The sequence below is a fragment of the Colletes latitarsis genome, chromosome 11 (genome assembly GCF_051014445.1).
Source record: "Colletes latitarsis isolate SP2378_abdomen chromosome 11, iyColLati1, whole genome shotgun sequence".
Lineage (NCBI taxonomy): Eukaryota > Metazoa > Arthropoda > Insecta > Hymenoptera > Colletidae > Colletes > Colletes latitarsis.
The window spans coordinates 10,686,679-10,703,369 of NC_135144.1; the positions used below are offsets into that span (position 1 = coordinate 10,686,679).

Sequence of the window (16,691 nt, forward strand, 5' to 3'; positions counted from 1 at the left end):
CCAGGAATACATTCTCTAGGAATATTTTTTCATTCTTTAAATTTGTAGAAAATTATAGAAATAGAATGTGTGTCTCATTTATTTTGTTTCCATTTAGCTATGACTTTACTTCGCTGAAAGAGATTTCAATATGGTGTAATTTCTTGCAAGAGAGAATATTCTGGCTTCTCCCCCGGAGAAAACAATCCCCAGGAATATTTTTTTATTCTGTAAATTTGTAAAAAATTATAGAAATAAAATATCTCGTTTCTCTTCTTTCTACCCCCATAGATCAATAAGAATTACAAATAGTAAGATTTACAATAAGTAAATAAATGAATTTGGTACGGAATTTAGTAACTCCAAGGGAGACTGGCATATCTTGTCCGATCAAATAGTAAAGAAAAGTGTAACAATATTTGAAAATTGACCGCGTTTCCGGGTTTCATAACTGGCGTGCAACCCCTTGGACGGTATAGCACGCGGAAATCGCGATCGTAAATTAAAACTAAGCTAACAGATTATACGTTAGAAGTGTTCCGGTGGGTAAGGGTGGTTCGACTCTTGTAAATCTCGAGTAACATCGTGAACTCACGACTCCTGTCCAGCCGGATAAGTGCCCCATACTTAAAGAAGCCCCGAGATAAACATCCTCGGCTTAGTTAGAACAAGACGAAGCGTTGTGCATTACTCTTCCTCGCGTTCCTCGCGGTGCTCCGCGCTGAAACGCCGTTTCCTATGTCCAGAAACCTGCACTTCGCATTCTAACCGGCGAAACTATGGCTGCGCGCAAGGGGTGATTTCCCGTCGGATTTCTTTAGAATTGCAAATACTTTCCGTGAGACTTAGAATGCCGTTTCTGCGCTGCGCGCCATTTACTGAAAAATTTCCATCCTAGAACGGCTAAAATCACTGCCTATTCTTCAATGATAGTTATTCAAATTATAATCTCTATTCTAGTTTAGATTTTTATTCGATGAGATCTATCTTCGTTTAGAACAGAGCTCCGGCCTAACTTTGTTATTAGAATTACCATTGAGTAGACTATACAGGGTGTTCGGCCACCCTTAGGAAAAATTTTAATGGGATATTCTAGAGGCCAAAATAAGACGAAAATCAAGAATATCAATTTGTTGATTGAGGCTTCGTTAAAAAGTTATTACAAAATTAAATTAAAAAATTTCAAATCATTCACGAAAAAATTATTTTTGGTTGCGGGGGTCATTTACAATCATTTTTGGTGAAGAGATATACCCTCGAATTCCTATGCACTTCCGAGAAAAAAATTCGAATAGGTAAACAAATCTTTCGACAAAATTTAAAAATTTCAAATCGTTTTGGAAAAATTATTTTCTGTTGCGGGGGTCAATTACAATCATTTTTGGTCATTAGACATACTCCCGAAATCCTACTCAGTTTCGAGAAAAAAATTCCTTACCGAAAATCTAATTTGAGGCCAGAAATGGTTCCCCGAAATTTCATGCGAATCTTTAAAACGTCATAACTTCTGAACGGATGGGACGATTTTAATGTTTAAAAAAGCAAACTACGCGTATTTTGGTGGAGAATATGTACAAATTACAAAAATATTCGAAAAGTTGGTCCTTGACACCGCAAAATGAGAAAAACCCCCCAAAAATGGTCCAATTTTCAGACAGCCATAACTCCTACAATAGTGAATATATTTCAATGAAACTTTTTTCTGAAGTAGAGCCCATGGGTATCTACAAAAAAGTATTAGACAACTTTTCTGTAAGGCGTCAAACAAAATTACTAAAACTAAAAAACGAGTTTTTAAGGAAAATCGACAGGGGGTAGCTGCCTAAATTTTTCGGCGAAAAAAAAAAATTCCAAATCGTTCTAAAAAAAATATTTTCGGTTACCAGAGTCGATTATAATCATTTTTGGTGAATACACATACCTCCGAATTTCTACGTACTTTCGAGAAAAAAATTCTTTACCGAAAATATACTGTGTGACCGGAAATATTTCTATAACTTCTTAACGAAGCCCCAATCAACAAATTAGTATCCTTGATTTTCGTCTTATTTTGGCCTCTAGAATCTCCCATTAAAATTTTTCCCAGGGTTGGCCGAACACCCTGTATAATAGTTTTTATAATAGCAATTTTAAGACTTTTTACCTAAATCGATTCAATATTTCATAAATTTCCTGAAACGTTCTTGGACATGGATATGCACAATCTTTGGAATATTAAACTTAAAACTGATCTACTGAAATGCTTGCAGAAATTTACGTAATTGTCTGATCGATTCCAAGGGATCAGAACTAAGATTAATATTGAAAATAATATTAATTCTCAAGGTGTGACTAACTGTGGGTGACCACTATTCCACGTCCAAGAGAACAGAGAGAATTGAGTCTTTTTGACTGTACTTAAATTTGTACAATTATTGAACACTTCTGTATCAAAATTCATCTCTCGAAAATTTGTACAATTATCTAATCGATCAGAAATAAGATTAATATTGAAAATAATATTAATTCTCAAGTTGTGACTAACTGTGGGTGACCACTATTCCAAGTCCAAGAGAACAGATGTAATTTAGTCTTTTTGACTGTTCTTAAACGTGTACAATTATTGAACACTCCTATATCAAACTTCATCTTTCGAAAATTTGCACAATTATCTGATCGATCAGAAATAAGATTAATATTAAAAATAATATTAATTCTCAAAGTGTGTCTAACTGTGGGTGACCACTATTTCAAGTCCAAGAGAACAGATGTAATTTAGTCTTTTTGACTACTTAAATTTGTACAATTATTGAACTCTCCTATAGCAAACTTCATCTTTCGAAAATCTGCACAATTATCTGATCGATCAGAAATAAGATTAATATTGAAAATAATATTAATTCTCAAGGTGTGTCTAACTGTGGGCGACCACTATTCCAAGTCCAGGAGAACAGATGGAATTGAATCTTTTTAACTGTACTTAAATTTGTACAATTATTGAACTCTCCTATAGCAAACTTCATCTTTCGAAAATTTGCACAATTATCTGATCGATCAGAAATAAGATTAATATTGAAAATAATATTAATTCTCAAGGTGTGTCTAACTGTGGGTGACCACTATTCCACATCGACGAGAACAGATGGAATTTAGTCTTTTTGACTTTTCTTAAACTTGTACAATTATTGAACTCTCCTATAGCAAACTTCATCTTTCGAAAATCTGCACAATTATCTGATCGATCAGAAATAAGATTAATATTGAAAATAATATTAATTCTCAAGGTGTGTCTAACTGTGGGTGACCACTATTCCACATCCAAGAGAACAGATGGAATTTAGTCTTTTTAACTGTACTTAAATTTGTACAATTATTGAACATTCCTATATCAAAATTCATCTCTCGAAAATCTGCACAATTATCTGATCGATCACAAATAAGATTAATATTGAAAATAATATTAATTCTCAAAGTGTGTCTAACTGTGGGTGACCACTATTCCAAATCCAAGAGAAAAGATGGAATTTAGTCTTTTTGACTGTTCTTAAACTTGTACAATTATTGAACTCTCCTATAGCAAACTTCATCTTTCGATAATCTGCACAATTATCTGATCGATCAGAACTAAGATTAATATTGAAAATAATATTAATTCTCAAGGTGTGTCTAACTGTGGGTGACCACTATTCCACATCCAAGAGAACAAATGGAATTTAGTCTTTTTGACTGTTCTTAAACTTGTACAATTATTGAACTCTCCTATAGCAAACTTCATCTTTCGAAAATCTGCACAATTATCTGATCCATCAGAAATAAGATTAATATTGAAAATAATATTAATTCTCAAAGTGTGTCTAACTGTGGGTGACCACTATTCCAAGTCTAAGAGAACAGATGGAATTGAGTCTACCTGGAAACGTATGACCGTGCTTAGACTAATGGTTCATCTAGCCACGAGGTAGCGTGGAGATATAAGATGCGGAGATGCAAGATAGGATTCCAGCGAAGTTGTGTTGCACGGTATGGAAACTTTGTATTGACCCTTAAACTCGCGCAAGAGAAGACATTGGCCCGATGACGCGAGATTGGCGAAAAATTCTGAAACGGTACTTACCTTTGCAGCCTCCCACGGACAGCCCGTAATGGTCGACGTCGCAGCGATCGCACCGGAAGCCAAGGACGCCGTCCGCGCACCTGCATTCACCGGTTACGGGATCGCAGACCTCGTCGAGGGCACCCACGTCGCAGTCGCATTCCCGGCAACCTGCAGTCACGTTCCCGTAACCTTCGATACAGGAGGAGCAGTCACGACCCTCGAACAAAGGCTTGCAGGGACACTGACCGCTCTTCGAGTCGCATTCGACCGAACTGCTGCCGAAGGGGTCGCAGCTGCAACCTGGAACGACGCCATTTTCATTTTTACCACCGCTAAAACGATCAATTTTCATTTGTATCATCCCCTCTTAGAAACAACTCCTGAATGTTTAAGAGGTAAACTGTGTCGAATTAACAAAATTCGAAATTTTCTTTATCTCTTTTTAATGTTTAGGGTGTTAAGAATGACCTTCTAAAATATTAACGTGAAATTCGCAAAAATGACAAAGTTACTGAAGATTTAGTAGATGCAGAATATGTAATATGCGTAACATTTGAAACTCAAATATACCAAAATTGAAGAAAATCTGTTTTAATACAGTTTTGAACGCGAAATAGTACTGAAATTATAATTAAAAAATCACGCTAACGGATTTAAAAACTCCAATCCGAAAAATGTGACAGAAATATTAGCGATCTAAATTGTTGACTTCTCATAAAACTATGAACAGTAAAAAATTTACAAACTCCTAGCTTGTCCTCGACAGTGAATTAAATAAGAAATACTTACGCAAGCAGTTCTGTTCGAGCGGGTTTCCGTAATGAGCTTGCTTGCACTTTTCGCATTTCCAGCCTTCTGTATTACCATGGCACTCTAAGCATCGTCCTGTTTCCTGATCGCAAGGACCTCCACCGCAAAGGCACGGCTCGCAAGTGCCACCAGGAATCAAAGGATTCCCGAAAAATCCTACATCGCAGCTGTTGAAATAAAATACGATCCAAAGGTTATAATTTTTTCCTTCAAACTTGCAATTTTAAATTCCTTTCAAAATCACTTGGCTTTTAATTTCGAGGGAATCGTTTCTAGAAATTAGTAGTACCGCTTATTACAATTTCGATCGTTTAAATTTACCTTTCACAATGGTCGCCGGTGTATCCATTAGGGCACTGCGTGCATACGTATCCGCTATCGTCGTCGGTGGGATCGTCGAGCTGACAATTTGGACTGAAGTTGTTTGATTCGATTAAAAGCGGGCAGGAGCATCTCTTGCAATCGTTCTGCGTGCCCTTAAGGGCGATGCCATAAAATCCGGGGGCGCAACGATCGCACTTAGGCCCCACAGTATTGTGCTCGCAAGTCTATCGAACAAAATTTGAACGACCATTTTAAATCCCCTACTTTCACTAAGGTTCATCGAGAAAGAAAAACTAATTTAACATGGAATTGAATTAAGGACAAAGTTGAACAGTTTGCAGTGAATTTTTGTTTGCAAAATTTTGGTTGAAACGCTTTAAATATGCATTGAATCAGAATTTTAATTGACTCTTAATTTTCATAGGCATTTTTTAAAAATTATGTATAGTAAAAATATTCCTCAAAAGCAAAATCATGACGAGGAATATTGATACTGGCAGTTGGTAAATGCAGAAACTTTAGTTTTAAGGTGTCCCAAATTATGCCAGAAATTATCATCATTTGACCAGATATGTTTATATTTTTAAATTTGTACTATTTTGTTTAAGAGTTTTGATAATCGATTCTAATTACTCCCAGGGTAAATCCTTTCTAAGTTATCTTGTCACAGACGAGGTGTACGAGTAGACCTTACATCTAATTAATTTCAATGGAAATATAAAATCATTCTATTTTACTACTTCCACCCATCATATTTAGGTTTTATGCGTACATAACTGTATTTGTCCCCTTATTTTGTTCTTGTATTTAATGTTGCTTCTTGCACATGTCATGCCCTTGTCCATATTTATTTTATATCACAGCTTTATCTATGCCCATTTATTTTATTTTATGCATTTTACGTATCCTTGTCAGAATCCTGTACAATTTGCTGATAACAAACGCAACGAAGATAATAGGATAAGAATAAATACTGTTAGAGTGAGAATAAATCGTAATAGCAGTGATAGAAACATGAAAATTTATACAAAAGAAAGTATCGTACAAAAGGTCAAAGAAACGAATACGTGATGTACGACCTTGGTTCTCGATAGAAATTCTAACGAACAGTCTCCTCGAATTTATCCATATTTTCATTTCTATTCTTTGCAACAATTATTAACTAACATCAAGCAATACTTAAAATAATACTCGATAGTAAATGTTATACAAACAATTGTTTTTAATACCAATTTACAGTAGGATATTCATTTTTCGGTCGAAGAAATAAATACGTGCTGTACGACCTTGGTTCTCGATAGAAATTTAAACAAACCTTCAGCTTTCTCGAATTTATCCATATTTTCATTCCTATTGTTTGCAACAATTATTAACTAACATCAGGCAATAGTTAAAATAATGTTCGATAGTAGGTGTTGTATAAATAATTGTTTTTAATACCATTTTGTATAGAATATTCATTTTTCGGCCGAAGAAACGGTTCATTGTTATTGATTGGTGAAGTCGTCAAGGACGGTCTTCCCCACCCCTTTAACTCTTCTGCCTAAGGATAAGTCACACTGCTGGTCACGAACTCTCTTTCTTCTCGGGGCTGGTGGACGTAACGGAATCTCGTGGGGCTGCGCTCCGCTTCTACTGCCCACTACTGACCACTACTGACCACTGGCGAGCTCTGGTGACCAGAGCTGACCAACAGTGCCCTCTAGTGGCCACGACTGACCACTCGTGATCAATGCTGACCAGTGGTGACCAGTGGTGACCAGTGGTGACCAGTGGTGGCCAGTGGTGAGCAATATCAGAATTTCCCATCTGTTATTTCTTTTTCGAAATTCACACGTCTGCTGGCCTTGAATGAATCGTTTCGCCTCGATGTCGTATATTTGGTCCCCTTACATATTTGATTTCCTGCTACTCGCTTGATTTGTTTGGTGCATATTTTACAATCCACATACAAATTTGTTTCACTGACGATTACTGGACCAGTGGTTTCCAAATCTCCCGTTTCTAATTTCTTTCTCGACCTTCAAGAGTCTGCTGGGCTTGAATGTTGGGTTTCGTTTCACTCGTATTTCTCTGGTCTCCTTCCATATCTCACTACTTGTTCCTTTATTTGTTCGATGCATATTCTAGATTCCATGTACAAATCTGTTTTATTGACCACTATCGACACAGTGGTGAGTGATATCTCAATGTTCCATTTCTCACTTCTTTCTCGATATTCAAATGTCTGTTGGGCTTGAATCTATCGTTCCGCGTCGCCTTCATTTGTCTGGTCAATTTACATATTTCACTTCTGGTTCCTTGTTTGTGAATGTGTTTGTTCCCTTATTTTATTCCTGTCTCTAATGTTGCTTGTTCTATACGTTGTGCTCTTGTCCATGTCTACTTTTACATCACTGGTTTATCTGGGCTCATTTATTTCATTTCCGGGCTTCGTGTCTCTCAATTTATTATATTTAGTTGTTTAACTAATCGCAAATGCAGCCTTCTTTAGTTTATTTCAGCTTACCTACAGGCCTCCATCATCGTGGGACATCGTGGGACGACAACGCAAGGCCATCGATCGGTCCATTTATTTTATTTCAGGACTTCGTGTTTCCCAATTTATTATATTTAATTGTTTAACTAATCGCAAATGCAGCCTTCTTTAGTTTATTTCAGCTTCCCTACAGGCCTCCATCATCATGGGACATCGTGGGACAACAACGCAAGAACATCGAGGGACTTCATTAAATTTATTTTTAAGGCCGCTGTACCAAGCAATTATTAACTTAGCTTCTCATTCTCTCGTTCTTTCGTTTCTTGCTTCGGTCACCGCTGTTTCATAGATGGAAACATGTGATCGGCCGTTCAGTTCGTCCGAAAGATCTAATGGCCTGCCCATGATAGATCGATTTCTAGAAATAGAAATTGATCTACCAAGGCCAGTGTCGATTCGATCCGAAGATCTGCTGCACGGTTCAGCATCGCGTCGCGTCGCGTGTCCCATAACTTAGCTTCATTCCTTTTTAAACAAAATAATTGCTTGGTATAATTGAACTAGACTTAAGCCTCGACGACTCCATTGTACGCGGCTACGTATGTGCCAAGTAATTGTTTACCAACTAGCTTCTCGTTCTCTCGTTCCTTCGTTTCTTGCTTCGATCACCGCTGTTTCGTCAAACGAAACATGTGATCGGCCGTGCAGTTGGTCCGAAAGATCTAATCGCCTTCCCTTGGCAACTCGATTGAAGGAAAATGTTTCTTCGCTGGAAGGTGTGGAGTTTCCGTATTCTGCGGAAACGCACACCTTCCAGCGGAAGTCGTCCTTGTCTCAGGTACTCTCTCTTTGTCAGACAGCCTAAGTCGGGTCCTTCGGGCTCCCGGCGGGTTGCGTTGGGGAAATGGAGACCTCGATTCAGGGGCGCAGCATCCGTTTTCCTATTGAGATCGAGTTTGCAACGGCAGTAGGTTCGATCCCAAGATCCGCTGCACGGTTCAGCATCGCGTCGCGTCGCGTATCCCACAATTTAGCTTCATCCCTCGTTGAAAACCAAATAATTACTTGGCACAACTAAACTAGAAGATCGAAGGAACTTTGGTTCCTTCTATCTTCTTAGTTTGGTCATTCAGATTGTAAAATTGCGAAAGGGAGATCGATGGAACTTGGATTCCATCTATCTCTCTTTGGGTCTCCACTCGCAGCAACCTCCTCGTGGTGAGACCTGGGTAATATTATTTACCGTTTAATTAATAATCGTATCACTCTTAGCTTGGTAATGCAATTATTAATTAAAAACTAAATAACATTAGCAAATTGGCTGCGATCCGCCTTGCATAGGTCATCATAAATATAGAGCTTTTTCGCTAGGTTAGTTTTGATTCTCATTGATTCATCAAAGATTCAAGAGTATTGTCACAGACGAGGTATACGAGTAGATCTTTCAACCAATGTATTTTTTCGACCCATTTTTAGGGGGTCTCGAAACCCTATTACCATTTTCGTGTCACTCGCAATATTACCAATAGAGTTAGAAATGAATTTTAATCCCTTCCATAGTCAACTCAAAAATGATTGCAATTGACCCCTGAAATCAAAAATAATTTTTCCAGAACGATTTGAAATTTTTCAATCTAACGACATTTGTTCACATACGCGAATTTTTTTCTTGAAAGTGCGTAGGAATTCGACAGTGTGTCTATTTACCAAAAATGATTGCAATTGACCCCCAATACTAAAAATAATTTTTCCAGAATGATTTGAAACTTTTAAATTTCGACGAAAAATTTAGGCATTCGATTTTTCTTAAAAATTCGTTTTTCATTTTTAATTAATTTGTTTGATGCTGCACGGAAAAGTTGTCTAATACTTTCTTGTAGGTACCCATGAGCTCTACTTCAGAAAAAAGTTTCATAGAAATATATTCACTGTTGTAGAAGTTATGGCTGTTTGGATATTGAACCATTATTATGGGGGTTTTCTCACTTTACAGGGTCAAGGAACAACTTTTCCATTATTGTTAGAATTTCTACATATTCCTCACTAAAATACGCGTTATTTGCTTTTTTAAACATTAAAATCCTTCAATCCATTCATAAATTATGACACTTTAAAGATTCGATTGAAATTTCGAGGAAGCATTTTCTGGTCAGAAATTATATTTTCGGTAAAAAATTTTTTTCTCGAAAATGGTTAGGATTTCAAGGGTATGTCTATTGACTAAAATTGATTGTAATTGACCCCTGCAATTGAAAATAATTTTTCGAGTATGATTGGAAATAGTTTAATTTCGCCGAAAAATTTAGTCACCTGCCCCTGTCGATTTTTCTTAAAAATTTGAGTTGATTTTTAGTAATTTTGTTTGACGCCCTATAACAAAGTTGTTTAATACTTTTTTGTAGGTACCTGTGAGGTCTACTTCAGAAATAAAGTTCAATGAAATACATGTACTATTGTAGGAGTTATAATCGTTTGGAAATTGCGTTTTTTAATTCCTCCCATAGTCAACTCATATGTATTTACGCGCACACTACAGCTGCCTGCCCATCAATACTAATTCAGTGAATAGTTTCTCAACTGACCGCCATCCATGGGAAGAGGACGCTAAAATCACCTCCGAATATTCAGGTCGGTATGGCAGTCAGATTGGGCCACGAAAGTCCATATGTAAGGTCTACTCGCATGCCTCGTCTGTGGTGTAAGGTCTACTTGTACTCTTCTGTGACCTTGTAATATCTGTGATACCACTAGATGGTTAAGTAACTCAAGGTAAGGAAGAAACCTCTTCAAACTGAGGTTTGTGTCTCTGCTACACCCACACGATTCAATTCTATACATTTACAATTATTGCAAAATATTAGTAGCAAATTTAATACATTAAAGTAAAAATACTTCTAATAGATCATCTCCTAATTTATTTTGTTTTTTAATCGAGTCTCCTACGTTCTATATATTAACCCTTTATTAGTACGCGGGGGGGTTTCCATAATCCTGGCAAAACTTTATACATAAACAAATAAACAATTAATTGTTCCAATCGTGTAGACTAGTCATGGAATGATAATAAAAATCAAATTAACACTAAACAAACAGCGACTGGTCAAATGACCGTTTTTAAAATTTCGTTTAGAATTTATTAACATACTATGTTATTCTGGGACATTTAACTTTAAGAATTTTCTTATAATATACGTGCAATGAATTTTACAATAGACACTTTCATTTTTATTGTTTGTTTCCTGAGAAAAATATGTAGTCTGTCTTGACTACCACGACCGTTTGGATGATTTATATTTTTTTGTGAAAAACTAGACAAAATTTGGTACCAAATTCTGGTTAGCTTCCGATGTAAATAGGAAATGTATGTATAGCAAAGACGAAAGGAGAGAATCTTCAGTTTCCACTGTCTTAGAACAGTCTAACAACGCGTATTAAAAATCATAAAATTTCAGACGCATGCTGTTCCGAAACTACTAGTGTTTTGTTAATTATTGAGCCATCGTTGGAAGCGGTAAACCTTCCCCTTTAAAATGGTTTTTGGTTTTTGTCGATCGGACTTTCCGTTTTCGAGATATCGTAATTTATGTAAAAGGTAATTTTTAAAATTTCGCTGTCTCTCGCTGCCCCGTGTTAGAAAAGGCTATTAACGCGTATTAAAAATAGTAAAACTTTGGACGCGTGCAGTTTCGAAACTACTAGTGTTTTATTTATAATTAAGCCATTGTTAGAAGCGGCAAGGCTTCCCCTTTAAAATGGTTTTTGGTTTTTGTCGATCGGACTCTCCGTTTTCGAGATATCGTAATTTATGTAAAAGGGTATTTTTCTTAATTTGACTATCTCTGTCTCCGTCTGACGCGTCGCGTCGTACCTCCTTGTCGCGCGTGAGTCGAGACAGTCACGTGACTAGGAAGTTGTAGTATTTCCAAGAATTTACTACGCACTGTTTACTATTTTCACGCGCGCGTGTTCATTCATCACAATGAACGTAAACAAACGCTTTGAATCCTCGTATCTCCGAAACTAGCCACCGCATCGACTTGAAACTAAAATCGCGATATCTCCGGAACTAATAAAGCTATCGACTGGTACAAACGCTTATTTTAAAGGGCATTTCATCCCCTATCCGATGACCATATTAACTATTATTATATATGTTGTCTTCTATGTTTGTTTTAACATTTACTTTGACTCTACATACCCAGAGAAGTTTCAGCAATTCCTACTGATCGTACGACTAGTATACGATAAAACTGGACCATAAATTGTTTATTTAATTGAAACTGAATTCAAATACATGATGTTTGCGTAATTACTAGCCAGCACTTTTTCTTAAATAGTTTTTTTTCTCTAGAACTAACTACGGTATCGACTTGGAACAAAATTGGTTTTCAAGGGCGTTTTATCTTCTACCCGATGAAAATTAAAAAATTTTTAACATAAAAGAGAAGGATATCTTACGAATAAACATCAAAACAGGACTTTCTATACATATAATGCAAAAATTAGTTGCCTTGTAAAAGAGAAAAAGAAAGTCATTTTACCGATCATGGTAGGAATGAGTACACGCGAAGTGCCGGTAGGTTTAGTGTTAATGCAACAGTACTTACCGTGCATTCCCCCAACACGAGATCGCAAGTACTCGCGTGACCATTGCAATCGCACTTCACGCACATGGGATGATCTTGAAGATCCGTCCCGTTCTTGAATACTTTCACGTATCCCCACGCGCAATCCTCGCAGGAGAGTCCTGTGTATCCCTCGGGACACTCGCACAATTCGACCAAACCGCTGTTCTCGCCGTTAGCCGTCACTTCTCCAACAGACAACGCCGCGGACTGCAGACTGAAACAAAATAACGGCACCAAAGTAAAGTCAGTTTCAAACCTTAATTAAGAAAACATTCGTAATCGTTTGTTCGTCGTACCTTCCTTCGTTCTGCACGGAATGATACTGCGCCCTTATCATGAGGAACTTCAAATCCGCGAGGATCTGCAGCATTTGCACCCTCGTAACAGGATCTCCGCGAAATTCGGTTCTCCTTGATCTGATAGAAATATCTTGAACCTCCCCGCGTACGTGATACCAGCCGTTTTCGCGTAGAGGAACGCTGATCTCTGCTTCCTTGCCATTATATTGTTCCTCGCCGTGAGCTATTCGCATGCCATTATTACCCTGAGAAACAACGGTACAGCGAGATTAAGTTTACAAACATACCAATCATTGTAATCTGCCTTTCGGAGATCCACGAATAAAGACGAGCGAAATAAACATACAGAGTGACTCGACAGTTACTCGACGTCCAAACAAACCCCCAAAAAACAGCATTTTATTTAATGGAGCAATTTCAATCGCAAGGATTCAAATTTTTATCGTTCGAACGCTAAAATAAATTGTCCATCGTTCTAATAAATTCCAAATTTCAGATTTCATCTAACTGAATAATAAAAAAATATTTCAGAAAGAAACATAGATGGTGGTTCGACAACCATTCGATATCTTGACAAATCGAAAACATTAAAAAACAGCATTTTATATAAAATTTTTATCGTTCGAACGGTAAAATAAATCCACTTGTCCATCGTTCTATATAAATTCCGAATTTCTGACTCGACCTAACTGAGCAATAAAAAATATTTATATCGGATAATTTTAATATGGGAAAAATTCTAAACATTTTAAAACAGTTTTACATTAATTCTGTTAAAGGCTTTTGAGAAAGTTATACGAGAGAAAGGAATAGACACGAGACAAGATAATATAAACACGACGGTGAAAATATCTGGCTATAAGTGAACTATTAAGAATTGGCAACGGCTGGTTTCGGGAAATTTAGCGTTAATTCATCGTGCACGACAAGTGGAAGATAAATACAATCGTTAAAGGATCGAGTAATAATCTGATTTTACGCGTTTAAATTTTAACGACTGAAACGCAAACACTCGAAACGGTCGTATTTTCCGATCAACGTCAAAGCGATCTCTGTTTCTCTACCGGGAGACTAAAATATCTTCTCGTAATATGCTGGATACTCACAACTAGAATAAGATTGGGTCCCGTGGTTGGTTCGCCGCTGTTGTCGCCGCGCATAAAGTCCCAGGTGACGGAATAAGTAATATTGCTGCCGTAAGATGAGAGACGATTGCCGCGATAAATCGACGGAGCCAACCAGAAGAGGCTATCGTATTTGACCTCGAAGGTTGCCACAGTCAGACAACCATTATCCATGTCCAAAACAGGGACAATGGCGTTCGACGCGTTCATGTCGGTCACTAGCCAATTTTCCAAAGACGATATCTGAAATTCGATCACGAAATACTTGGAACAGTGTTTCCTAAAATGAATGGGATTTTCAATGCTTTATTAGGAAGGTATAATTAAAATATATTTAGATATATATTAACTTAGAAAAATTAAAAATCGTCATTCTGTAGCATCCTTTAAAGGGTGTTCTTATAAAAATTTGATCACTCTTTTTAAACTGCAATATCTTGTTCATAGCAGAAGTAAAATACTTTTTTCAAATTCTATGCATTGGTTGTTTGCTTTTTATCATTCCACAGTTATTTCTTTAATATTATTGCCAAAATTCTGGGCATTTTTGTTCAAGGTGGCAGTGTTCTTACAGAAAGAACCAAGTTATAATTAAAAAATATTAAGGACCAATTCTGTCGATATTCGTTTACAGAAATTGTTACGTTTAGAAAATAGTAAAACTTAGAGAAATCAAAAATTTTCTAGCATCCTTTAAAGGGTGTTATAAGAATTTTATCACTCTTCTTAAACTGCAATATCTTGTTCATAGCAGAAGTAAAATACCTTTTTTCAAATTCTATACATTGATTGTTTGCTTTTTATTATTCCACAATTATTTCTTCAATATTATTATCAAAATTTTGGGTATTTTTCGTTCAAGATGGCAGTGTTCTTACAGAAAGAACCAAGTCAAGACGAAAATCAAGAATACCAATTTATTAATTAAGGTTTCGTTAAAAAGTTATTAACAAAATTATTGTTGAAAATTATTAATAAAATTCGTTTATCTACCCAAATTTTTTTCTCGAAAGGGCGTAGGATTTCTGGGGTATGTCTACTCACCAAAAATGATTGTAATTGACCCTCCCAGCCAAAAATAATTTTTTTAGAACGATTTGAAACTTTTCAATTTCGCCGAAGATTTTAGGCACCTATTCCCTGATGATTTTTCTTAAAACTTAATTTTTGATTTTTAATAAATTTGTTTGGCGCGCTACGGAAAAGTTGTTTAGTACTTTTCTGTAGGTACTCATGAGCTCTACTTCCTTACAAAATTTCGTCGAAATTTATTCACCATTGTCGGAGTTATGGTCGTTTGAAAATTGGACCATTTTTATGGTGTTTTTCTTACTTTACGGGGTCAAGGAACAACTTTTCGTATATTCTTAGAATTTCTACATATTCCTCATTAAAATACGCGTTATTTGCCTTTTGAAACATTAAAATCCTTCAATCCGTTTAGAAGTTATGACGTTTTAAAGATTCGCATGAAATTTTTCGGTAAGGAATTTTTTTCTCCAAAATGGCTAGGATTTCGGAGTTATGTGTATTTACCAAAAATGATTGTAATTGACCCCCGCAACTAAAAATAATTTTTCCAGAACGATTTAAAATTTTTTATTTTCGCCGAAAAATTTTGCAGTTAGTATGGCACTTTAAACGTTAATAACTTGTTAACCAAGCCTCAAACAACAAATTGGTATCCTTTATTTTCGTCTTATTTTGGCCTCTAGAATCTCCCATTAAAATTTTTCCCAGGGGTGATCACCCTGGTGAACATCTTGCATAAATTATTACGTTTAGAGAATAGTAGAACTTAGAGGAACCAAAAATGGCTACTTTCTATCATCCTTTAAAGCTTTATTCTTCTAAAAGTTTCGTCATTCTACTTTACAAGTTTACTGCCAAATCAAAGCCGTTGATTCAGACAATTGTAAACTATATAAATTAACCCTTTGCACATCAAGAAGTAATTTTAATAAAAGCAACTGGCTACTTAAATGCCATTTTAAGGAATATTAAAATTGCCCTTTTCCCCCAGAGAGATTTCTAAATGTTTGTAATTTTAAATTTCTTCATTTGTTTCGTCAATTAGGTTTGTGTTACTACAAATAAGTCTTAAATTTATTTGTGATACATATTATGTTTGTCGCCGTAGCGATGCCATTGGAAAGCGAAGGGTTAAAATTTGTCTTAGTACTTAGTTTCGTAACCCAAAATTCAAATTTATTTCCATCAACATCTCAACTTGAGAATTAATGAAAAGTCACCCACATTTGGCAGTCAAAGCGTTATAGGAAATTTTTAACAAAGATAAAATCCAAGTTCCCGTTTTCGAACCTGCAGGAAATTTTCTAAGATCGAGACTAGAATATTGGGAAATAATTTCAAGAATTTCTTACCGAGGAATAAGAGAGGCTGGCTACGCTGCAACGGTCGCTGACACCAAAGCAGTAGCACGGAAAGCATCCGTCGAGATTCTCCTTCGTTAGCGCGAAATGTCCAGGTTTGCATTTGTCGCAGAATTCGCCGGCGACGTTCGCCTTGCAAAGACAGTCTCCCTCGCAGTCGTGGGACGGGAGAATCCCACGGGAATCGCACGGACAGGGCATGCAATCCGGGAACTGGCGATATCCAGCGGCGCATTGGTCGCATTTGTATCCGGAATAGGCGGGTTTACAATCGCAAGCACCTGCTACCTAGAACACGATAGGTGTTTAACTCCTTCGTCTATCATTTAATTACTGGTAACATTTTGCAAATCAATTTCATTTTTTTTTTTTAATTTATTCGTCCGTGAAATCTGCTCGTAAAAAGGAATTTCTGATATGACTGCACCACGAATATGATAATACGTTCATTTTAATCCTTATAACATGCGTAATTGTCAGTAACACATAAAGATCCCAAATCAACCTGACATCCAACAAAATCATGTATACTTGGTGGAATATGATAGTAAGAAAGTGTCTATTATTTTATTTGTGAATT

At 36.4% G+C, this 16,691-nt stretch overlaps 1 protein-coding gene across 1 annotated transcript in view; it reads right to left on the bottom strand.

Annotated features, from left to right (window-relative positions):
* The window catches only part of LOC143348260 (laminin subunit alpha-1-like), a 218,853-nt gene that overhangs the window by 154,965 nt on the left and 47,197 nt on the right, over positions 1–16,691 (bottom strand). Inside the window, exons 7-13 of the mRNA XM_076778275.1 lie at positions 16,103–16,399; positions 13,701–13,961; positions 12,592–12,839; positions 12,275–12,509; positions 5,186–5,412; positions 4,844–5,031; positions 4,073–4,354 (exon numbers count right to left, since the gene is read on the bottom strand). Coding sequence (XP_076634390.1) covers positions 4,073–4,354; positions 4,844–5,031; positions 5,186–5,412; positions 12,275–12,509; positions 12,592–12,839; positions 13,701–13,961; positions 16,103–16,399 — 1,738 coding nt within the window. The remainder of the gene's footprint in view (positions 1–4,072; positions 4,355–4,843; positions 5,032–5,185; positions 5,413–12,274; positions 12,510–12,591; positions 12,840–13,700; positions 13,962–16,102; positions 16,400–16,691) is intronic.